Source organism: Arabidopsis thaliana, chromosome 2 (genome assembly GCF_000001735.4).
Source record: "Arabidopsis thaliana chromosome 2, partial sequence".
Taxonomy (NCBI): Eukaryota; Viridiplantae; Streptophyta; class Magnoliopsida; order Brassicales; family Brassicaceae; genus Arabidopsis; species Arabidopsis thaliana.
The window spans coordinates 19,457,346-19,480,461 of NC_003071.7; the positions used below are offsets into that span (position 1 = coordinate 19,457,346).

The following is a 23,116-nucleotide window of genomic DNA, read 5'->3' on the forward strand; positions in this document are numbered from 1 at the left end:
TTATTTTCGTTTAAAAGGTTTGTGAAATCGAAAACAAACATTACTTGAGATGAAATGTAATAAAATTAAATTAAATGAAAACCGACCAGAGAAAAGAATAAAATAAAAACAGAGTAGGTTGAATAGAAAACACGGCTGAGAGAAAGTAAAGAGAAAAACCCTAATCTTCATCTTCATCTTCTCCCGCCGTCGGCCGTAAGAGGTTTCGAAGAAGCAAAGTGAGCAACAATGGCGGGAGGCAAGATCAGGAAGGAGAAGCCCAAGGCTTCGAATAGAGCACCATCGAACCATTACCAAGGAGGAATATCGTTCCACAAATCGAAAGGGCAACATATCCTTAAGAACCCTCTGCTTGTGGATTCGATCGTTCAGAAAGCTGGTATCAAGAGTACCGATGTGATTCTCGAGATCGGTCCCGGTACTGGAAACTTGACCAAGAAGCTTCTAGAAGCTGGCAAAGAAGTTATCGCCGTCGAACTTGACTCTCGTATGGTTCTCGAGCTTCAGCGCCGTTTTCAAGGAACTCCCTTCTCTAACCGCTTGAAGGTACTCTACTGCTCGATTGTTATTGAATTCGAGCATCTATCTATTCATTGTGATGATTCATTTATCTTTGTCTTGGAATATAGATTCTTGTGTCTTGGTTACTGGAACATATGCTGACTGTTCTACTTTGTCTCTTTTAAAGGTAATTCAAGGGGATGTGCTCAAGACGGAGCTTCCCAGGTTTGACATATGTGTGGCAAACATTCCGTATCAGATATCATCTCCTCTCACATTCAAACTTCTCTTCCATCCAACAAGCTTCAGATGTGCTGTCATCATGTACCAGAGGGAATTCGCCATGAGACTCGTTGCCCAGCCTGGTGACAATCTCTACTGCCGTCTCTCTGTCAACACTCAGCTTTATGCCAGAGTCTCCCACCTCCTCAAAGTCGGCAAGAACAATTTCCGCCCTCCTCCAAAGGTGGATTCTTCCGTTGTCAGGATCGAACCAAGGAGGCCTGGCCCTCAGGTTAACAAGAAGGAGTGGGATGGGTTCTTAAGAGTCTGTTTCATCAGAAAGAACAAAACCTTGGGATCCATTTTCAAGCAAAAGTCTGTTCTTTCCATGCTGGAGAAGAACTTCAAGACTCTTCAGGCCGTACTAGCTTCGTTGCAGAACAATGGAGAACCTGCTTTGAACACCACCTCCATGGATCTTGGTGACCAGAGCATGGGAATGGAAGATGACGACAACGAAATGGATGACGATGATATGGAGATGGATGAGGGAGAAGGAGACGGAGGAGAAACATCAGAGTTCAAGGAGAAAGTTATGAATGTCTTGAAGGAAGGTGGTTTCGAGGAGAAGAGATCTTCAAAGCTATCACAACAAGAGTTTTTGTATCTTCTTTCCTTGTTCAACAAGTCTGGTATTCACTTCACATAATCGTTTTGTGGTGTGAAAGTTTTGTCCTTACTTATTACTATTGTTCAAGTTTTAACATTTGGAAGTGAAAATCAATCAAAGTCTTTGAGTTACTGACGCAACCCTTTCTTCTGCTCATAACTATAATGAATCAGTTTTTTCTGTGAAGTTTGAGTTCATCTAACCATTTTGTTCTCTTAGCTCAATGCAGTGTCGTTGCCCATAAAAGATGCACTGGTTTCATTTGCCTACATCTTTTGGGACTTAAGACTAGTGCATGTGTTCTGTATCTGAAATGGACTTTAAATAAACTTAGAAGAAAACTGCTATGACATCGTCATACTAAAAAAGTATTGTCTAAAACACTAATGGTAGTAGCACAAAGCTGCGTGCTGTCTACTTATACAATACTAGTGACGTTTGCTTTCGATTTCTCTAATGACGTTTGCAAGTTGATTCAAGCTTTTATCTAAGAAGGCGTCCATTCCAGCTTGAATGGTTTCTCTTGCTTCCTCTGAACCAGGATCATGACCAGATACAGCTATAATTGGTGTACGCACCCCATAACTTTTCTCCACTTTCCTAATCTCTCTAGTTGCTTCATAGCCATCCATTTCTGGCATCTGTGCAGAACATTAATACTTATTAGGACTCAACTATTTGTTTTTGTGTTATGAAAGGTTGTTAATCAATTAAACTTACTTGGCAGTCCATGAATATGTAGTCAAACGGAAGTTTATCTACTGAACCTTGTTCTTCTCTTTGTGTAAGCCCTTCAGTGACTAATCTCAAAGCTTCTTTCCCACTGTCGCATTGTTCGACCTCTGAGACTCCCATCTTCTTCAGCTTTCCTGTTGCAACTTTACGTGATATAAAGTTATCATCGACCACAAGAACTCTCTTTCCTCTTAAGAATTCATCGTCACTCGGCTTGGAAGTCTCTTGCTCGTCCTCTGGGTTCCCAATAGGCTTTCGACCGGTACGCACTGACTTGACCCTAGTCTCACTCTCTGAATCTGTTGATGCCATTATCCTCTTACCTAATTTTTTGTTAAACATTGAGCTTGGCCCCTCTTCTTGGACTTTATGTTTTGGTGATCTCTCTGCAACAAAAGAATGTCTCAGCAATGATTCCCTTTGCAGCTCAGTAGGTGGTTCTTTTAGCACAGTTCCTCCAAATTCAGGCAACATCTTCAAGACTTCCATAAGACGCGATCCGTGCAAAGGTCTCGAACAACTAATGTCCCCTCTCTCACTTACACGAGTGCTCGATTCGTTAAGCCAAACAACTTTACAGGATATTCCATGGGGCAAGCCTCTACGAAACTGTTTGACAATATCGCACAGCTCAAAAAATGGTCCAGTTTTTGCATCAATCACCAAAAGGACAACTGCAGAGAAACTGATGCTTCTCCTTTTAGGAAGTTGGCTTCTTGAATCAATACCGTCCATGCCAATGAAAGGTAACTCCCTTGAGCTCGGACATGACAAACTACACTCTGCTCTTCCCATGGAACTCTGAGGTGAAAATCCAAAAAGTCTCTCCAAAGCATAACTCAAATGCTCCCATTTCTCCACCACTGTAACTTTAATCCCAAGATTCTTTATGTATTTCTCTGTAACTCTTCTGCGTTCTTCATTTTTCAATAGAAGAACCACTCTAGAACCTTCTTGCTTTGGACTTGAGCTGAGACAGTTGTTGAATCTAGGACTCAGGTTACGTATATTCATGCTACCTCCAAGTGAAGTGTTTATAGTCAGCCCGAGGTTTGGCGTGGATACATAATCGCCTCCTGCTTCGATCTCCTGTCTCACTTTCATGTCACTCACTGGAGGAGACTCTAATGTTGTCAATAAAACATTGAATTGGAAACATGTTCCTTTCTCTCCCATGGCCTTGTCGGTGATTCTTATCTCCCCTCCCATTAATCTTACCTATAATAATAGACCACAAATGAAAACCATCTAGATTTACTTGTGAAGAGAAAGAACGTGTTCTGTTTTAGTAGCTTACCAAAGACTGCACAATCCCGAGCCCTAAACCAGTTCCTTGGTGTCCTTGAGCTGTTTCTCTTACTTGAACATAGTTTTCAAATACCGACTTACGCATCTCCATAGGTATCCCTTTACCAGTATCATCCACTTCAAACACAAACTCCATCGTGTTTGCATTGTTTCTTATGGAATTCGATATTTCTGTCTCGTAGGTTGATGACTCTTCTTTATTCTTGCAGAACATACTCTTTACAAACTTGGACACACCTTTAGGATATGATGCAAGGACCACAGAGCTATTGGAACCTGGCCTCTGAGCCCAAGCTCTTACCGCAATGTGCCCGTCGACGGTGAACTTGACAGCATTGCTAACAAGATTGTTCAGAATCTGCTTCAGTCTGCCACTATCCCCTCGTACATTCGAGAATTTGAAAACCGAGCCATCGTGCGGATCCAAAACTACATCAACCCCTTTCTTCATCGCAACGGGATGGTAAAAATCGATGACGTCTTCAAGAAGTTTCGACAAGTTGAAATCTTCTTCCACTAACTGCATCTTCCCGCTTTCGATTTTGCTCATGTCCAAAACAGAGTTGAGCAGAGCTGTAATTTTAACAACATGAGGAAGAATTTTCTGTTAGAGAGAAAGTGAAGAAAACGCATAAGAGAAAGCTAAAGAAACAGAGTCTTACCAACCAAATCCTTGGCGCAAACATTCACTTGGTTGAGAGTGGTGTCTACGTCGGAGCCAGGTTTAACTCCATCACGACATATATCAATCAGACCTTTCATCCCTGCAAGGGCACCTCTAATATCGTGGCTAGCATTTGCAAATGCTTGACTCTTGTTCATGCTCTTTCTCTCAGCTTGTTGTGTCGCTTCCATTTGGTTTATCAGCGTTGCACGCATATGCATCTCTCTCCTTGTTGCTTGCATCATAAACCACACAAACCATACAGGCCAACCGAAGCCAAGAAATATCATAACCACAATAAGTTGATATTTTGCCTTTTCCGCTTGGTGCTTGATGCGTGTTGCTCCTCCTTTGTTGGGAAACATGAGTGTGTATCTCTGGCAAAAAAAAAACCATTGGAAGAAGCTGAGAAACAACAAGTCGATGCATTTTTACTGCATCAAAGTGAAATATGTTTCAGTATTTACCAGAGGAACGCCCGAAACTTCAATAACAGAGCAAAAAGCTTGGTATCTTAATCTTTTGATCTCCACCTCGTAGCCACTGGAACTGCAATTTTCAGGGATGCATTGAGACCAGAGGGAGTTCGATTCTCTACCGAAGCAAATCGAGCCATTGGAGATGAAGAAAGAATCATTCAGTGAACCTTCACGAACAAGCACCGTCCCGTCCTTTGTCCACATGTAAAGCTCTTCGCCGTGTAGATTCAAACTGTTCAAAACTTCGGTTAAAGTCTTAACCGGAAACCCTAAAGAAACAAGACCTTTCTTGCTGTACAAGCTAACCACGCTCTGTATTAGAGTCTCGTTATCTTCTCCTCCCAAGCTCGTTCCTACAAAGGCTGTAGTGTAGTTATTACTCTGTGCTGCTTGGAACCAATCTGTATGGGTTACATCTAACGACTGAGATTTCGTTGAGTTCCCGTTAAGACGACCAGTTAACTGATCCACGGTTTGAGTGTACCAAGTGTAGTCTCCACGACTTGAATTCGACGAGGAATTGGCAAAAACAGCGACACTTGTGTTTGATTCTGCAATGTAAGAAAACATGAGACCGTCCCTACTGATGTACGAAACTTGTGAGACTTGAAGGATCGTTGAATAAGCTACAAACAACAATGGTGCGATCTGAAGAACAATAATAACAACAACAACAACAACATAAAATTATAGTTAATGTTATATAACTCAAACTAATCCTAAGATAATAACTAAGAATAATTGAATTTATGTAATTAGTTTTAACAACCTGTGTTTGAATCTCTGTAAAACCAGTGTCGTTGTTGGTGATATAAGAATCTATAACTCTCGCTAAACCGATCGTAGATAAGTTTGTCTTGGCATATGTAAATTTTCCGATGTTTTCAATCTCCGAAACTAGACTTGTCCGGAGATCTTCGGTAAATGAAGCGACCTCTTTGACTAGGTTCTCCGTTGTTGTTCGCCAATTTGAGATCCAAATGCACTCGAAAACAACCACCAGGAATGCCTATATTTTTCAATAAATATACATGAATGGGTGATATACACACAATAATTATATCATTTGAAAAACAAGAACGAGATGAGTAGAAATGTAGAATCATCGTATAATTTAGAAGAAAGAAAGCAGAATTACCAGGACGCAAAAGACCACAATTGGACGTGAAGCCACAAGCTTTGTAACTTTCACCATCATTTGAGTGAACTTGTATAACCACAAAAAGCAAAAAAAAAAAAAATAATAATTAATACGTGTATCTCGTGATCCCTTATAAATTTGATTCTAAAGATCAAGACTCGTCAAGAATGGCAAGATTACCTAGAACGGCGATCGTTTTTAGAGGAACAGATTTCTGTCTTGATTAGTCCTCCAAGGAAGAAGCTGCTGCAAAGAAGCCACTGAAAAGAGCTCAGTCATGTAAATCACGGTCCACAAATGTTTTGCAATTCTACGAGGAAGCATTGTTAACTTATTGTAGGAAGCGATACGTATAAAAAGCAACAAAGTACAACGATCAAAGTGCCTTACATTTCACGTTTTGCAAAGTCAAGGAGAATGATAAACCCTAAAAAGCTCTTTTCATATTATCTTCTTCCTCGGAGCAAAGTCGAAACCCTTTGATAACAAAAGAATACAAAAAAAATGATTCTCAAGATCCATTTCTATATATTTTATCTAGAATTGAGCTATACATATAGGTGTGTGTGTGTGTGCATATATATAATATACTATAAATGACGACGAAGAAAAGAGTAAAATAATATAGATATAGATACATATAGATCTTCCACCAAAGAAAACCATAAACTCAAGTGCAAAAATAAAATTAGGAACATGTATGAATTTATATCCTATGTATTGCAAAGGGGAAAGGAAGCTTAGTACAAACAAATCATGGTAATAAATAAAAACAATCATCTCATTTTAGGAAACAATATCTCAGGCATTCGGATATTAGTTTTAACTTAAATCTATTACATTTAATACTCATGAAAATGATTAAACATAAAAACCAAAAGATTTTCATTTTTAAACATCAATATAACACGAAAATAGTCTTAATTAGATTTCACATAGAAGAAATAAAGATTCATCAAGAAAGTCGAGAGAAAGGGCGCTAATGAAAACGAAATAACCTTTGTGAATTTGAGTGAATAATTAATGTGAAATCGAGTGAACCATAAACAGAAGGCAAAACTGATGACACCCCTTACATATTTAGAGATTTATGTATGTATGTCTTATGATATGATGTGTATAAATATATATGTATAAAAAGATAAATTACATTTTAATATATATAAAGATAAATTAACTTTACGTTTTGCTGCCAAAAAAAAAATCCACATACTACCTTAGATTTCAACACTGCATGTCTGTGGTAAAATAATAGTTTGGCTGCGAAATTCGCCACTTAAATCTAAAATTTTAGATGTAAATTCACGACTTAAACTTACATCTAAATTTTTAATTAAAAGAATGATTTGACTAACAAATTTTCTAAGAGTCGTGGGACGATGCAACATTTTCACTTCTCCAAATACGGTAATTTAGTCATATATACCATATACACCATAGATTAGATTATAATGGTCACACGATAAATATATATACCATAAAATTATGATATAAACTTGTTTGACGATAATCTTTTATAAATTTTGAGATCACATATTAAATATAATAAAAGTGAAATTTTTAATCCAAAATTAGTTTTCTTCAAAAGTAACATATGCTTTATTATATTTTAATGTAATATTATTATAATTATTAAAAGAAGTAAATTTGTTACTTATATATATATCCAACACGTTTTTGATTGTTAAAGCTTTATCCAATGTAACTTTCCGGTTTAAATTTTATATAAAAAAAGTAGGGACACACAAAAAAAAATCATTTATGTGATTAGTTAAGGAAGTGAAATGACAAATGGTTTTATAAATATATTGATAGCGTTAATTGTAGCGAGAAAATGTATGTTTTAATGTTCTGACCCGTTCACCGTTGTCTTTCTTTTGGTCTGTTTGGCCCATTATGTTTTCTATTTGGCCCAATACTTCTAAATTTGACCTTTTACTATCCATCAACTAATACAAAGTTAACCTTTACATTTGACCCCTATTTCGCACAACCAAAATATTTATAATGTGTTCATCATTCCATACTTTTCGAAATGGGTTTTAGGGAAATATTAACGTGTTTGGAATCATATTCGATCCAACAAGACTTTAGTCCCAATCTTTTTCTAGACACTCCTAAGTGGGGCTAATCTATGAGTGTACCATGTGAAATAAGTTTTTGACATACTCACAAATGTCCTACAAGCAACACATTGAGGACCATCCACTTATGTGATATACATGTGACTGTCTCTATTGTTGTATCCTTGTGCTTTTTATAAGTAATGTCCCACTATCAATATATAAAACACACTTCAATCAAACTCTAATTCTCTAAAACGCTAATCGTAACATGCCAAACACAGTGCATATTAGCGGCTGCTCCTATTAGATAAGATTCTGTGTCCTGTGAGAGAGGAAAAAAAAAAGCCCATGAAACTATAAACTACTGTCAAAGTCTGTGAATTCAGACTTTTATCACATGTTTTCCCAATTATTGTCATTCCCTTTTTATTTTTACTTTCAAGTCCAGAGTACAACCTTTGGATCGATTCTTGTCTCCATAACTAAAAAATAAATAATTTTGTTGATATTCCCATTCGAATTTCTTTAATATTTGTTTATTTATTTTCGTTCGTTTTTAATTGCATTATTCACAACTTTTCAGCAAAGCATTGCCAAGCTGGTGTCTGGCCCTCTTTTTCCGATGCTTTCTTTTAATTTCTTTTCTTAAAAATAAATTGATGACGATTTTAAATGACGACGAAACAAATTATCATTCGGTTTAAGATTTTTTTTCTTTTTTTGAATGAGGTTTGGTGAATTCATGTCTTCATTCTAATATAATCATTCAACGTCAGAGTCCGAATGTATTTTTTTATAATAATTCTAAATCAAATCTAACTACCTCGTTTTCATAAGCAACAACTATCTATTTCAAAAAATAAAATAAAAACGAATAAAACAAGGCATATATTGCTTAACGTATGGATCAAAAAGCTATACAATAACAGAGTAAAAAGAAGAAACTGAGAATTTAATATTATTAGTGTTTGAAAAATTAGGGATTTTTTTTGTGTGGAATAGCACATGGATAACTCATTCCCACGTGAAATCTAATCCGAGAACACGTGCCTTTCCGCAGAGGTCTCTCTGACTTTTTTTGATTAGTTTCAAGTTCCAGCAATTTCAAAATTCAAAGAGGTCTAAATTGTGTGAATTTGAGCAACTAGCTCGATGCTTGTTTTGATGCCCAACGTTAATATTTTTTTGGTTTCGACTAAACAACAAAATCATGACGTTTTTATTTGCTAATTACAATATTTATAATTATTCTATTTGACTTTTAATATCATTCCTTCGGACACTTATTTTGTTCTATCTAAAACCCATGTCTTGGGATATGGTTCCATTTGCCGAGCATTCTGCAGTCACCAGTCACCAGTCAGCACCACCCAAAATAAGATACTAATTTATTTATTTTTATTTTCTTATACGTCAACTAATTATTACTATATATATGTTGACTATGAGATACTTGGATATTACTTTTGTAAACTTTATCGTTTGAAATTATATGGTGTATTTTAGTCTAAGCGATTTTGTGGACTTAAACTCGTATTTATTAGAGGTTTTTTTTAATAAACTAAAGAAAAATAATAAGAGTATTTATCCAAGTATTATATTGAATGAAATCTTTTATATCTGAGATCGAAAAAATGTCCAATATAGTTTAGCTGTTTAAGATCATTTTGTATATTCGTCATTTTGTGCCTCCTCGGATACAAACATGCTTAAAGAATGGGGACCGTTAATTACGTTTAATCAAACCTAAAGCTATTTGAAAACTTAACTAAGGATGATAAAATGAAATGAGTATAGTAAAATATCTTCTCGATATATGTCATTATAATAACAGATAGATTCCCAGTGCTTTAAATTTACTCGAACCATCCTGGCAAAATCTGTGACCACTAGCTTTAAACCTAACGTCTTCATCAATGACAGTGTCTGATATATATGTATATGAGAATAAATTTATAATTTCTCCCCTGTACGTTAACGTTGTGTCTCAATGTAATTATAATTACTATTAGCTCACGTAATGAGTGCAGGATTAAGATTATTGAATTCGAAATGAATATATTTGGACTCACCCATATAACATATATATATATACAGGTCCAAATAAATGCGGGAGGAAAATTGTACCTGTAAAATAACCAATTAATCATATTTTTCTTTCTTTCTTGTTGTTGGATTATAGTGATTTTCTTATCTAGGAAAATAGAGTTCCCAATTATAAGGGCTAACTGTCCCTTGACAGAAAAAAAGAATCCTATGAGAAGAAAATTGAATGATATTTGCATCTATCTATAATCGTTTCATTTGATTTTACTATTAGCAACAAATTTATTTGATTTAATACAAACTTCAAAGGAAGTCGAGGCAGAACCAGAACATGTGTTTTTTCCACTTATGCATTTATTTGTTTATGATGAGCCTGTCCTTTTTGTTTTTGCCCTCTTCTTATTTTATGTACCACAAACTCCATCAACGCGATATATCACGGGTATTCTTTTTTTCCATTGTTTTATACAAACTATTGTAACTAGCATTATATATATAAAAAAGGACTTTAATTTTGTAGTTTTTATACGTAACGACTGTTCATATCATTGACTTTATACCTTTATACGAAACCTTTTTCACGTATAGAAAATTATATCTAAGTTTTTATTATAAATGTTTTTGTTATTGTTAACCTACTTTAACAAGAAGAAGAAGAAAAAAAAATAGGAAAGGTTTTGTTGTAAGAAATTGTATTAAAAAATAACATATTTACAACACGATGTGCTGTTATAAAAGCAAACTTATGAGTCCGAATGTTTTTGATCTGATTTAAAATACCAAAAACTAAAAAAGAAAAGAAAACACACAATGACTTTAATATGTAAAATACAAACAAATGTTGCAAAAGAAATTAAGAGAGTTTGGTAATGCCAAATAGGCAAAAGAATAATTTATGTGTGGCAAGCAATGAACAAAGCTGAGCTGTACATGTACCACACCTTTCATTCATTGGTTACCATCTAACTGAAAGTGACACGTGTCTTATAATCAACAAGGCTTTTCTGACGTGGCAGTGCATTTAATTATTTGATTTGACAAGTTTAGGCTATCGTTGTCAAACAAATTAACTTAATTGTATCAAAATTGCTCGCACAGTACGTAATTCTATTTTAAGTTTAAAATCAACGGAGACACTAGTGTCCTATTTAATTATCTCCAAGTAAAGAAAAGAAAAAATAAATATTTGTGCTTAGTTGATTAAAAATTAAAAAGCACGATTCTTGTCTTGAGCTCCTTACAGCTTACAAGATAATTAAGAACCAAATCACTTTTTTTGGTTAAAACAAATCATAATGTTAGAGGCTAGAGATACTTATGATGTTACCATGCACTTTCCCCTTAATAACTAGCTCACTTAATTACAGTAATACCATACAGTAATATCTACTTGATGTGCCTATTGAGTCATCGATCCAATGAACTTATTCACTGCTTCAATTTTATGAAATATCATTATTTTAACGTAAACATCATTACTAGTGTTTTTATCATCAAATTACCGATTTAGTGTAAGTAAATCGAATCAGTTTTTAAATACTGTTGGACACATATATACATAGACATGCCAATTACTCAAGTATCATGTTGGTTTGCATATACTCTAGTTTTAATCAGGGTTTATATTATTTCAATTTAAGTAAACGCATGCTAAATGATAGATCATGAAATAGAATTAGGGTATCCATTGTTTAATGAAATGAATCGTTGAACTGGTATAACATGCAAAAAGATAATGTATCCACTATGTAAGCATTATAAGGTGCCGCTATAACAAAAATATCCACATGGTCAAGACTGAAACGTCGCATTATCAAACAATATTACATGCTCAATTGTTAAATTTTCTAGCCAAATTAATAATATCGTCATGGAGGAAAAAAAATAGAGTTGAATAATTGGCAATGATCATAATGGATATGGGTTTCTCAAAAACGCAATCATATATCGTGCGACAAGGTTACAGTAATATAGATATCATGCTTATTCCAAAACGACGACTAAAACGTAAAAGATTACAGAACTAGTAAACGAGTATATAATGTTAGGGAATGTTCTTTAATTTATAATCTAGCTAGTATAAATCACATATCCTATTTCATATGCGAGATATGAACAACAAAGTAGTATACTTAATTGAATCAATAATAATCCAAATTAAATTTATATGGTTTAGATCATAGAGAACCTAAATATCTAAAACTAACAAAGTCTAAACCACCTCGATTAATTGGGAATAGGATGATAATATAAAGTCTAGATTTTGTTTTAGTTCAAAAATCGAAACAAAATCTTACTGTAATTAACTTACTACGTTCCCTTACTGAAGATTGATCACCACACGGTAAAAAAAACACCGTTAAAAGGTTAAACCAAAAATATTGCTAAGAAGACATTATTTGGTTAGTTGAATGAAAAATTAGGGAATGGGAAGTGTGAAACCTACCTAAAATATGGCTATGTAGATGATATTCATTGAAGAGAGAGAGAATATAGAAGTGTAAAAAGAGAAAATGGTGCCAGCTATGAATTAGAAGGATCAAAGCTTTCTCTGAAGCTGTCATCTATCTCTCTCTTTCCTTATAGTGCTCTGTTTCTCTCCACATTCACACACTCTCCCTCTCTCTCTCCATTATTAAATCACTTGTTGTTGTCTTTCTTTTTTCAAACCTTGGAAGCAAGGAATTCTTTTTTGATGATTTAATCGAAAGCTTCTTCCTCCAAACAAACATCAATGGCGGTTTATCCTAACGTTAATGGCGATAAGAAGCACTGGTGGTTCACTCACAGAAAGGTATAAGCGATCTCTAACCTGGAAATACAGTTCTTGATTCAAAGATCATCATCAATCATGTTAACTTTTTTTGGGTTTTCTCAGCTTGTTGATAAGTATATAAAGGATGCAACAACTTTAATGGCAAGTGAGGAGGCAAACGACGTCGCTTCAGCTCTTCATTTACTAGACGCAGCCTTATCTATCTCCCCGCGTTTGGAAACTGCGTTAGAGCTCAAGGCTAGATCTCTCCTCTTCCTCCGTCGTTTCAAGGATGTCGCCGATATGCTTCAGGATTATATCCCCAGTCTTAAACTCGACGACGAAGGATCCGCTTCTTCTCAAGGCTCTTCTTCCTCCGACGGTATCAACCTTCTCTCCGACGCCTCTTCCCCTGGCTCCTTTAAATGCTTCTCTGTTTCCGACTTGAAGAAGAAAGTCATGGCAGGCATTTGTAAAAAATGCGACAAAGAAGGGCAATGGAGGTAATATAACTTTTAACTCTCTTTTTTGTTTTACTTATTACTTTCAAGCAAAACGCAATCGTTGATTTTTAAACGCTGTTTCAGGTATGTGGTGTTGGGTCAAGCTTGTTGCCATCTAGGACTAATGGAGGATGCCATGGTTCTCCTACAAACCGGTAAACGCCTCGCCTCCGCCGAGTTCCGTCGCCGGAGTATTTGCTGGTCCGACGATAGCTTCCTTCTCCTCTCCGAATCCTCCTCTGCTTCTTCTCCACCACCCGAGAGCGAGAACTTCACCCATCTCCTCGCTCACATCAAGCTTCTTCTCCGTCGTCGCGCCGCTGCAATCGCCGCTCTCGACGCTGGACTGTTCTCCGAGTCGATCCGTCACTTCTCCAAGATCGTCGATGGCCGTCGCCCTGCGCCTCAAGGATTCCTCGCCGAATGCTACATGCATCGAGCCGCCGCTTATAGATCCGCCGGTAGAATCGCGGAAGCGATCGCCGATTGCAATAAAACCCTAGCTCTTGAACCCTCGTGTATCCAGGCGTTAGAAACCAGAGCCGCGCTTCTAGAAACGGTCAGGTGTTTTCCAGATTCGCTTCACGATCTAGAACACTTGAAGCTTCTCTACAACACCATTTTACGCGATCGGAAGCTTCCGGGTCCGGTGTGGAAGCGGCACAACGTGAAATACAGAGAGATTCCTGGGAAATTGTGCGTTTTGACAACGAAAACGCAGAAACTTAAGCAGAAAATCGCAAACGGAGAAACTGGGAATGTCGATTATTACGGCTTGATCGGAGTCAGACGCGGATGCACCAGATCGGAGCTCGATCGAGCTCATCTATTGCTATGTCTCAGATACAAACCCGATAGAGCCTCTTCTTTCATCGAACGGTGCGAGTTCACCGATCAAAACGACGTCGATTCGGTTAGAGATCGAGCCAAAATGTCGTCTCTGTTGCTTTACCGTTTGATTCAGAAAGGATACACCGCCGTGACAGCGATCATAGCCGAGGAGCAGAGGAAGAACGCCATTGCTCACGCTCAAAAGATTGAAGAACGCAAACCGGTTGAAAAATCCGGTTCTATTAAGAGAACCGGAAACGCTGAAACGAAACCGGTAAATTCCAATGCGTACCAAGGAGTATTCTGTAGAGATCTCGCTGCGGTTGGGAATCTACTAACCAGGGCTGGTTTCAACCATCCAATCCCGGTTAAATACGAAGCGCTCACCTGCTAAAAAATATTGAACCGAATTTTTTATCCTACCATGTCAGCCACTGGAAACGTCGTCGTTTCCGTAGATTCGTCTTCGGACAGAAAAACAAATCATTCAGCCGTCAAAAAAGAAAATAAAATAAGAAAATATATATACATTTGATGTATGAATACAAATGAAACAATGTATTTAGGTTTGGAAGATTATTCCAACTACAAGAAAATTTTGTCACTTTACTTTTATCTTCAATGTTCGTCTCCTTTGTTTCTTCTTCATCTTCATGTGCATATAAAACGACAGAAGCTTGATTTGCACGTAAATTAAAATACTAGTATCAAAACTTTTTTTTTCATTTTATTATCAAAATTATCTCTTAAGCTATTGAGCACTAATTTATTTTTTATTATTGAGTTCTCGAGATTTGCCTAGAAATAGTCGATGAGTCTGGCTCACGTCAGTAATATTCGGATGAGTCCTTATCTATAAAGTTTGGCTGCCATTTGATGGTATTGGGATGATTAATTTAATTAGGCAAATAAAATATAGATGGTGAAAACTAAATAAAAACTATTCACTTGCTGTATAATAATGTTAATACTCATATCATGTAAATCACTGAAGTGCAAATTCAAAAAAAAAAAAAAAAAAAAATGGTCTGCTTGCCATTTAAAGATGTTTAAAGATGGAGTAAGTATATATACACAAGTCGTAAAATCAAACACAAATAATATATTGACAAACTCATATATCATAATGTATACATACCAATTTAAATCCACAAGAAAATATCATATGAATGAGAAAACCAACCACATTTACAATTTTACTCATATTTATTTTATTGTTTTATATTTTTCTTTTCTTTTTGATGAGAATGTCTTAACACAATTATCTAGTATATAAAGATTTTTTCCAAAAAATAGAAGAACCTGTTGATTTTCTAAAAGTAGAAGAAAATAAGTGCAGTCCATAAAATAAAATCCTATAAAAATGTTAAAACTAGATTCTTTTTTAAAAAACTAAAATTTGCTGCAGACATCTAAAATTTTCGAAAATGATTGGGTGGCTAAGATTTCTTATCCACTAGAAAATCCAGTGAGTCCCGTTAACTCTCTTCTCTTCTCTAGTCTTGTCTTCTATTATGCAAAAGGTCTTCTTGGCCATGGATACTTGTGCTCTAGTAATCCATCAGTCTCTGTCTCGCATCAAACTTTCTCCTCCCAAATCTTCTTCTTCTTCTTCTTCTGCTTTCTCCCCTGAATCCTTACCGATCAGACGGATCGAGCTGTGTTTCCGAGGAGCTATATGTGCCGCCGTACAAAGAAACTACGAAGAAACGACCTCCTCCGTGGAAGAGGCAGAGGAAGATGATGAGTCATCATCATCGTACGGAGAAGTGAACAAGATCATTGGAAGCCGAACGGCGGGGGAAGGAGCCATGGAGTACCTTATCGAGTGGAAGGACGGCCATTCTCCGTCGTGGGTTCCATCGAGCTACATCGCAGCAGACGTAGTGTCGGAGTACGAGACACCCTGGTGGACGGCAGCTAGAAAAGCCGACGAGCAGGCCCTGTCACAGCTCCTGGAGGACCGAGACGTCGATGCCGTGGACGAAAACGGCCGGACGGCTCTGCTTTTCGTGGCAGGTCTGGGGTCGGACAAGTGCGTAAGGCTTCTGGCGGAGGCTGGAGCCGATCTCGACCACCGAGACATGAGGGGAGGCTTGACGGCGCTGCACATGGCGGCTGGTTACGTGAGGCCGGAGGTGGTGGAGGCGCTGGTGGAGCTGGGAGCTGATATTGAAGTGGAAGACGAGAGAGGGTTAACGGCGTTGGAACTAGCGAGGGAGATTCTGAAGACGACGCCGAAGGGGAATCCGATGCAGTTCGGGAGGAGAATTGGGTTAGAGAAAGTGATCAATGTCCTGGAAGGACAAGTGTTCGAGTACGCCGAGGTGGATGAGATCGTAGAGAAACGAGGGAAAGGCAAAGACGTTGAATATCTGGTCAGATGGAAGGACGGTGGAGATTGCGAGTGGGTGAAAGGTGTACACGTGGCGGAAGATGTGGCTAAGGACTACGAGGATGGGCTGGAGTACGCTGTAGCGGAGAGTGTGATCGGGAAGAGGGTGGGAGACGATGGGAAGACCATCGAGTATCTTGTCAAATGGACTGATATGTCTGATGCCACTTGGGAGCCTCAGGACAATGTCGACTCTACTCTTGTTCTACTCTACCAACAACAACAACCAATGAATGAATGATTGATTTTGATGATTACATTCTTCTCAATTTGCTTCTTTCTCATATGTGTTGGTTCATCTGACCGGTTCGGTTGGTACGTACCGGTACATTTTCATTTTCTTTTAAGATGTGATCTTGATGGTTTTTGGCCTTTTGGGGACACTATTTGATTTTATATCCATGCTTTGAATTTTGCTTCCCTTTTTGGGGAGATTCATGATGCTGGCTGACTTGCTCTTTATCGTCCCAGGTTTAGAGAATACATCGTCTTAGGCTTTTCTTTATCTCAAAACCCATTTACATTTAATTGGGCCTATATATTTCATATAGGAAGAGAGTACATGTAAACCCAATACACAACTTTTATTTATGGGTCCGTTTCTTGTAACATTTGTTGGTGATAAAAACAACTTCTGAAGAGTGATAATGTACAACTGCACTTTGCGATTAAGGAAATTATAGAAAGATACAAAGTCTGAATAAATGACTAGAAAATATGAATAAGTAGTATCCATTCTTCTCTAATTCAACATCATTTTTTTTTTTTTTTTTTTTTGACGATATTCGATGCATTGTGTCTATATGAGAGAAATTTTGGTTTGTCAGTTAATGGCTAGACTTTTATTATTATGAGCATCTAGATTTTCAGTGCATGTGATGTTACGTTGATGATGGACATAAGGAGACAAAAAGGACGGAGTTGATTTAGTACACATTTTCGTTTCTTTGTGAATACAACGATCGCCTATTTTTCGTTTGTAATTTTCCTCTTAATTCGAGAGGGGCCTCTAGTCATGTGTGTTACTTCTAGTTATAGTGACATGAACGGATGAGAAAAGTTTCTTTTTGTAAACAACATGCGTACGTAAATCAACCAAATATATTTAGTATAACAACCAAATTACTGTTGGACAACCAACCAAACAACAATTATGTAGATTATAGATTAGAGAAAACAAGGAACTAGGTCGATTAACCGCGACCACATTAGCCAAGTCCTCCAGTCGATTAATATAAATTGATGCCAAATATATTAGTTTTCACTGGGTTTTATATTATACTATCAGACCACAGAAGACATCACGTCACAGTTAACAACACTACATATTTCAGATTTTGTATGAAACGTAACTAGGTTTATATATGAGACCTTTTAACCAATTAAATGATAGTGATATGGTTTGTAACATTGTATTGTATGTATTTTAGTTGATGTGTGTGGTTGGTAAGGTATAAATTAGCTAGTGTTACGAAAAATGACTTCTTGCTTTTTCTTTCAAATTGAACGACGCTCTATTTCACTTAAATAAAACCACATTTAGTTATTTCAATGACAACATACTAAGTTTTTTCTTACATAAATTAAAAAGTAATTTTGGTTTCAGTCCAAATTTTTCTAGTTATAGGAAAGAAAATGAAAGAGTTGCTTTCAAAATATTGAATCCATTGTATTTAATTTTGAATATTGAATAGTATGTACTAAAGTCTTTTCTTTAGTAGACCAATCTAAATACGAACGAAAGTACCAAAACCATACGAAACGGCAAATAATGACATGTGGGGAACACGTAGTTAGATGAGCAGTAAATGGGAAACATATTTTGATGGTTGTCCTCATATTTTCGTGTATCGAGTTAGATAAGGAAACCTGTGAAAATTTATTTCTCAAAAGATTCCGTAAGATTCCGTCGAATATAATTGATATTTCAGTATTTTGGACTGGCAGCGAATATGGCAGACTATACAGATTGATCGTCTTCCGGCGTTGTTATAGACATTAACAAACTTTAACTACTCGTTTGCTTAATTAGGACCATCTGATGACTTTATTCTAAGTTCAAATTTAGATGACCTCTCTTTCTTGAACATATACTTGTTACATACTTAATTCATTGTGTTATTGCAATAAGTGAATTGTGTGGTTATCACTAACACGCTGACGTAAATTTACACGTGTTTATATGAACGCACACGTGTTTTGTAGCTCGAGCAAAAGACCATCTGGTCAACGGACTAGGAGGATCCGGCGTAAATCCTTTATATAATTTTTATCAAAATTATAAGAAGAACAAAAAATGTGCGATTACTATCTGATCTACGTATTCACGTGACAAACAACAATTAATTTCAATAAAGATCTACTAACTTTAGAGAAAAAATCTTATGTGTTAATAAAAAAGTAACGTCAATGATCTCGGCACACACTAGAATTAGTGTCTAAGAGAACCACGACGAACCTGCACGGACCGACCACGAGTCTCTCGACGGTGAATAAGCCACGACTTCAGTCTCCTTCTAAACCAACGTGGCGCTTCTTACACCACACACGTGTCATCATCTCCTTCTCCCTCGAACCCGCAAGCTCTTTTAATCCCTTTCAATTAATTAATTAACTATATATCACCTGCCCCTATATATATCTAAATCAGTCACTTTTTGCTTCTGTTGTCTGTCACTCAGTAACTTCTCTTTCTCACTTACACACTCTCTCTCTCTCTCTCCATTGCCTTGACTTTTGTGGTCAGTGGAATAAACACATATAACCGCCGGAGAAAATGGGAAGAGCGCCATGTTGCGAGAAGGTCGGTATCAAGAGAGGGCGGTGGACGGCGGAGGAGGACCAGATTCTCTCCAACTACATTCAATCCAACGGTGAAGGTTCTTGGAGATCTCTCCCCAAAAATGCCGGTAATAACATTTACACTTTTATTAACAAGATCATGCAACACAAACTTAATTTAATCTATAACAATGTATATATGAGAGAATAAGACATAGAGAAATAATCGTGGTTCTTGTCGTAATCTTCATGAAACATGGATTCTTAGTCAGTTTTTTTTTTTTGCTTTTGATAAAAGAATTAAGGATTGTTAGTAAGTTTTTTAAAAAATAAATTAAATTTTTAGGAAGGTTAGAAGTTTAACTGCAACCCTAATCTTTGTTTCCAATTTATTTCAGTTTTTGGGTTTTTCTTTTTTCGTGCGAATCACAGTCACGGTGGGTTGTTTAATGTAGATATATGTAAAATGCTGCCAAGTGCATGCTTTAAGAGGGTAGGTTATGTTATAGACTTATAGTATATGGACAAATGTTTAAAAGGAAATACAAACAGAAGCGTATTTATGTATTTTTGTCCGTTGTATATCATTTCAAGAATCAGATCAAAACCATATGACTAGTTTTGATTTGATTTCTAACCTCGCTTTTAATAGAAGGTTACTTAATGTAGTAGTTGAGAATTTTTTGTAGTTGTGATATATATTATATGCATAAGATATATGAATAAATACAATGATCAAAAAGCTAAGAATCTCGTGAGCAGTCACACATCAGACCCTAGTTAAATTAATAAATACCTGAAAACTTTATCAAAATTTATCTAACAAAATCTGCATAAACATATATTTTGACGTATGAATCTGCATCTAAATATGAAGTGTATTATTATATTGTTAATTGTTTTTATTTGTTTTTTGGAAAAGGATTAAAAAGGTGTGGAAAGAGCTGTAGATTGAGATGGATAAACTATCTAAGATCAGACCTCAAGCGTGGAAACATAACTCCAGAAGAAGAAGAACTCGTTGTTAAATTGCATTCCACTTTGGGAAACAGGTACTCTATTATTTTACTTTATTTTCCAAACTCTATTTTATTTATTATGTTTTTCATTTTTTCCCATTTATATTCGTTCAATTTGTTTTTATGCACTGTATCGTATAATAATGATATCATGTCGACCAAGTAAGTGGAGATTCGGTATTATAAGACGGCTTAATTACGATTATTCTCTCTCTTAAATACTATAAACTTTAGCGAAGCACATTTTTATGGTTGGAAAATTTAATTTAAAGTCGAAATGGTAAAATAAAAATACTATTTTATCGTCGAATGAGAAATAGTTATTTCGTTGTGGGTCTTCCTCTTAACCATTGGGGTGTTAGACTTTTTCTCTTTTAGTTGAGACAAACTAAATTGTACCTCATTTTTTTTACACTTCGTATATTACATAAGCATTAATAGGAACACAGTTGATATAACACATGTGCATCTGTACAACAACACTTCAAACAAAATACAGTCACATATGTATTGCAAGTTTTCAACATGAAAAACTAGTAAACATGAGAAAAAAAAAGCGAGGATCTGTTTATTTAAAATTTTAATTATTATTACTCAACGTTAAACAAGTATATGTGATTCATAGTAGTGTCCGCTAAAATAAATCCAATATTGGAAATCGGACAAGGAACTCAACGAGAGTAGTACGAATTAGTCATCGTCACTCATTACTGACATTGCTCGAGCGATGTCATGATTAGGTCAGCAGTCATATCAACATGGCAAATCAAATTTAGAACACTATTCTATTGATTCTCATTGGGCCACGAGGTTCTCTTATTCCCCGGAAAGATATTTAATTTTATCAAGGTTGTTCCAAATTGTGAATAGAGGATTAATATAATGCAATGAACAGAGGATTAATTATTGATTAATGCAATGCATGTAGGTGGTCACTAATCGCGGGTCATCTACCAGGGAGAACAGACAACGAAATAAAAAATTATTGGAACTCTCATCTCAGCCGTAAACTCCACAACTTCATTAGGAAGCCATCCATCTCTCAAGACGTCTCCGCCGTAATCATGACGAACGCTTCTTCAGCGCCACCGCCGCCGCAGGCAAAACGCAGACTTGGGAGAACGAGTAGGTCCGCTATGAAACCAAAAATCCACAGAACAAAAACTCGTAAAACGAAGAAAACGTCTGCACCACCGGAGCCTAACGCCGATGTAGCTGGGGCTGATAAAGAAGCATTAATGGTGGAGTCAAGTGGAGCCGAGGCTGAGCTAGGACGACCATGTGACTACTATGGAGATGATTGTAACAAAAATCTCATGAGCATTAATGGCGATAATGGAGTTTTAACGTTTGATGATGATATCATCGATCTTTTGTTGGACGAGTCAGATCCTGGCCACTTGTACACAAACACAACGTGCGGTGGTGATGGGGAGTTGCATAACATAAGAGACTCTGAAGGAGCCAGAGGGTTCTCGGATACTTGGAACCAAGGGAATCTCGACTGTCTTCTTCAGTCTTGTCCATCGGTGGAGTCGTTTCTCAACTACGACCACCAAGTTAACGATGCGTCGACGGATGAGTTTATCGATTGGGATTGTGTTTGGCAAGAAGGTAGTGATAATAATCTTTGGCATGAGAAAGAGAATCCCGACTCAATGGTCTCGTGGCTTTTAGACGGTGATGATGAGGCCACGATCGGGAATAGTAATTGTGAGAACTTTGGAGAACCGTTAGATCATGACGACGAAAGCGCTTTGGTCGCTTGGCTTCTGTCATGATGATATTGATTGATCCGTTATGTAATCTTTTTTGTGCATTCACAGTTTGAATCTATTCCACGTCGTATCATATCATAAAGTTTAGGATCTAAATATTAGTCCATTAGTTAAAATTATCTAATGCAATAAAACCCATGGGATGTTTGGATTGTACGTAAGGTTAAAATATTGCAGTCTTTGCTTTAGTGGAAGAATTAAACTAATATGATGTTTTTCTTTGTAACGTATTTACTATTTTCATGTAATTTAATAAAGAGGGTACGAAATGTAGGTGTACATTTGTTTGGGCTGTATATATTTCTATTGACATTAAATACGCCAAATTAGAAAAGAAAATCTTTAGTTGGAAGCATCTATTATATGTACCTCTTTCGGAATGTAAAATCACGTTTAATATTTCTGAACTGGTAATCAATCTCATCTCCTAAAATTTAATACATATCATCATTGTCAAACAATCGGAGTAGCGACGAGAACTATCATTGTTTTTCTCTTGTGATATTGCCGGCCAAATATTATTACCTCAATCATTTTGAAGCGAGTAAACATAGTTTTTTTCCCCCTTTTTTTTGTTCTTGTACACCAACAGAAAGCTGCATCACATCTGCGAATCATCACGTGCCATTCAAGTGATTACTGGAACGTGACATGAACGAATCTTCACATTGAGTGTTCCAACTCTCCTTTGTACGAAACTCCAAACAAGTAGATATATATTCAATTATTATGGATGTTGGAACAATCAAATTAACTCTTGTCCTTCTTATCGTAGAGACATGAAATTAACCCAATTCTGTAAATGAGTAGTAAGTAATCTATATATATATAGTTGACAACAGATAACACTATAATATATGCGTCCTTATAATGTTAATGTAATTATCATGGTTTGAGTTAACGTATAGAAGCATTGAAACTTAGTTGCAGACCGAAAATGATATACGATCTTAAGAGTTAAGAATCTTGAACTCGGCAAATTTTATGAAAAAAAAACAATTTCAACCATTTCTAACTAGTGATTAGATGACCAATAGCAAGCATGCACCAACGACTTCATTTTTATAAACATCATAGGGACCTAGACATATGCATTTTGTGGGCAACGGCCTACGCATTAAATTTGTGTTTCGAAGATTAAATTTATGAACAGAAGGCAACTTGCAAATTTGCTATGTACAAAAAACACAAAGGAAAAGTTTGTAAATAGAGACAATAAGGG

The 23,116-nt window shown here is 36.3% G+C and overlaps 5 protein-coding genes across 6 annotated transcripts; 4 read left to right on the plus strand and 1 right to left on the minus strand.

Moving 5' to 3' along the window:
• The first annotated feature begins 28 nt into the window (after positions 1–28).
• Positions 29–1,579, plus strand: DIM1A (Ribosomal RNA adenine dimethylase family protein). The gene is made up of 2 exons (NM_130310.3): positions 29–546; positions 689–1,579. Exons 1-2 carry the CDS (start codon positions 229–231, stop codon positions 1,430–1,432), a joined length of 1,062 nt encoding a protein of 353 aa, NP_182264.1. The 5' UTR covers positions 29–228; the 3' UTR covers positions 1,433–1,579.
• A 120-nt stretch (positions 1,580–1,699) lies between these two features.
• CKI1 (Signal transduction histidine kinase) lies at positions 1,700–6,742 on the minus strand. Its single transcript, NM_130311.2, has 10 exons — positions 6,719–6,742; positions 6,111–6,197; positions 5,901–5,966; positions 5,718–5,786; positions 5,349–5,588; positions 4,568–5,227; positions 4,099–4,477; positions 3,426–4,009; positions 2,114–3,346; positions 1,700–2,034 (listed from the first exon to the last, which is right to left on the minus strand). Exons 4-10 carry the CDS (start codon positions 5,775–5,777, stop codon positions 1,822–1,824), a joined length of 3,369 nt encoding a protein of 1,122 aa, NP_182265.1. The 5' UTR covers positions 5,778–5,786; positions 5,901–5,966; positions 6,111–6,197; positions 6,719–6,742; the 3' UTR covers positions 1,700–1,821.
• A 5,483-nt stretch (positions 6,743–12,225) lies between these two features.
• Positions 12,226–14,661, plus strand: AT2G47440 (Tetratricopeptide repeat (TPR)-like superfamily protein). Of its 2 annotated transcripts, NM_130312.4 has the most exons (3): positions 12,267–12,626; positions 12,711–13,090; positions 13,175–14,661. In NM_130312.4, the coding sequence occupies exons 1-3, from the start codon at positions 12,567–12,569 to the stop codon at positions 14,313–14,315; spliced, it is 1,581 nt and encodes a 526-aa protein (NP_182266.1). In that variant the 5' UTR covers positions 12,267–12,566; the 3' UTR covers positions 14,316–14,661. The 2 variants fall into 2 exon arrangements, with proteins under 2 accessions (NP_001325408.1, NP_182266.1); NM_001337264.1 differs by having other exon boundaries at positions 12,226–13,090; positions 13,175–14,544.
• A 566-nt stretch (positions 14,662–15,227) lies between these two features.
• Positions 15,228–17,042, plus strand: CAO (chloroplast signal recognition particle component (CAO)). Its single transcript, NM_130313.3, has one exon. The coding sequence runs from the start codon at positions 15,436–15,438 to the stop codon at positions 16,555–16,557; it is 1,122 nt and encodes a 373-aa protein (NP_566101.1). The 5' UTR covers positions 15,228–15,435; the 3' UTR covers positions 16,558–17,042.
• A 1,938-nt stretch (positions 17,043–18,980) lies between these two features.
• Positions 18,981–22,252, plus strand: MYB12 (myb domain protein 12). The gene is made up of 3 exons (NM_130314.4): positions 18,981–19,225; positions 20,020–20,149; positions 21,045–22,252. The coding sequence occupies exons 1-3, from the start codon at positions 19,093–19,095 to the stop codon at positions 21,895–21,897; spliced, it is 1,116 nt and encodes a 371-aa protein (NP_182268.1). The 5' UTR covers positions 18,981–19,092; the 3' UTR covers positions 21,898–22,252.
• The last annotated feature ends 864 nt before the right edge of the window (positions 22,253–23,116 follow it).

What these genes read in the sequence shown, in the direction of transcription:
- MYB12 (NM_130314.4), top strand. Translation starts at nt 19,093, where the DNA reads ATGGGAAGAGCGCCATGTTGCGAGAAGGTCGGTATCAAGAGAGGGCGG. An exon ending in ATCTCTCCCCAAAAATGCCG is followed by an intron (nt 19,226 to 20,019) that starts GTAATAACATTT and finishes TTTTTGGAAAAG; the next exon opens with GATTAAAAAGGTGTGGAAAG. An exon ending in CATTCCACTTTGGGAAACAG is followed by an intron (nt 20,150 to 21,044) that starts GTACTCTATTAT and finishes CAATGCATGTAG; the next exon opens with GTGGTCACTAATCGCGGGTC.
- AT2G47440 (NM_130312.4), top strand. Translation starts at nt 12,567, where the DNA reads ATGGCGGTTTATCCTAACGTTAATGGCGATAAGAAGCACTGGTGGTTC. An exon ending in GGTGGTTCACTCACAGAAAG is followed by an intron (nt 12,627 to 12,710) that starts GTATAAGCGATC and finishes GGGTTTTCTCAG; the next exon opens with CTTGTTGATAAGTATATAAA. An exon ending in GACAAAGAAGGGCAATGGAG is followed by an intron (nt 13,091 to 13,174) that starts GTAATATAACTT and finishes ACGCTGTTTCAG; the next exon opens with GTATGTGGTGTTGGGTCAAG.
- CKI1 (NM_130311.2), bottom strand. Translation starts at nt 5,777, where the DNA reads ATGATGGTGAAAGTTACAAAGCTTGTGGCTTCACGTCCAATTGTGGTC. An exon ending in TTACAGAGATTCAAACACAG is followed by an intron (nt 5,228 to 5,348) that starts GTTGTTAAAACT and finishes ATTGTTCTTCAG; the next exon opens with ATCGCACCATTGTTGTTTGT. An exon ending in TCGGGATTGTGCAGTCTTTG is followed by an intron (nt 3,347 to 3,425) that starts GTAAGCTACTAA and finishes CTATTATTATAG; the next exon opens with GTAAGATTAATGGGAGGGGA.
- DIM1A (NM_130310.3), top strand. Translation starts at nt 229, where the DNA reads ATGGCGGGAGGCAAGATCAGGAAGGAGAAGCCCAAGGCTTCGAATAGA. An exon ending in CCTTCTCTAACCGCTTGAAG is followed by an intron (nt 547 to 688) that starts GTACTCTACTGC and finishes TCTCTTTTAAAG; the next exon opens with GTAATTCAAGGGGATGTGCT.
- CAO (NM_130313.3), top strand. Translation starts at nt 15,436, where the DNA reads ATGCAAAAGGTCTTCTTGGCCATGGATACTTGTGCTCTAGTAATCCAT.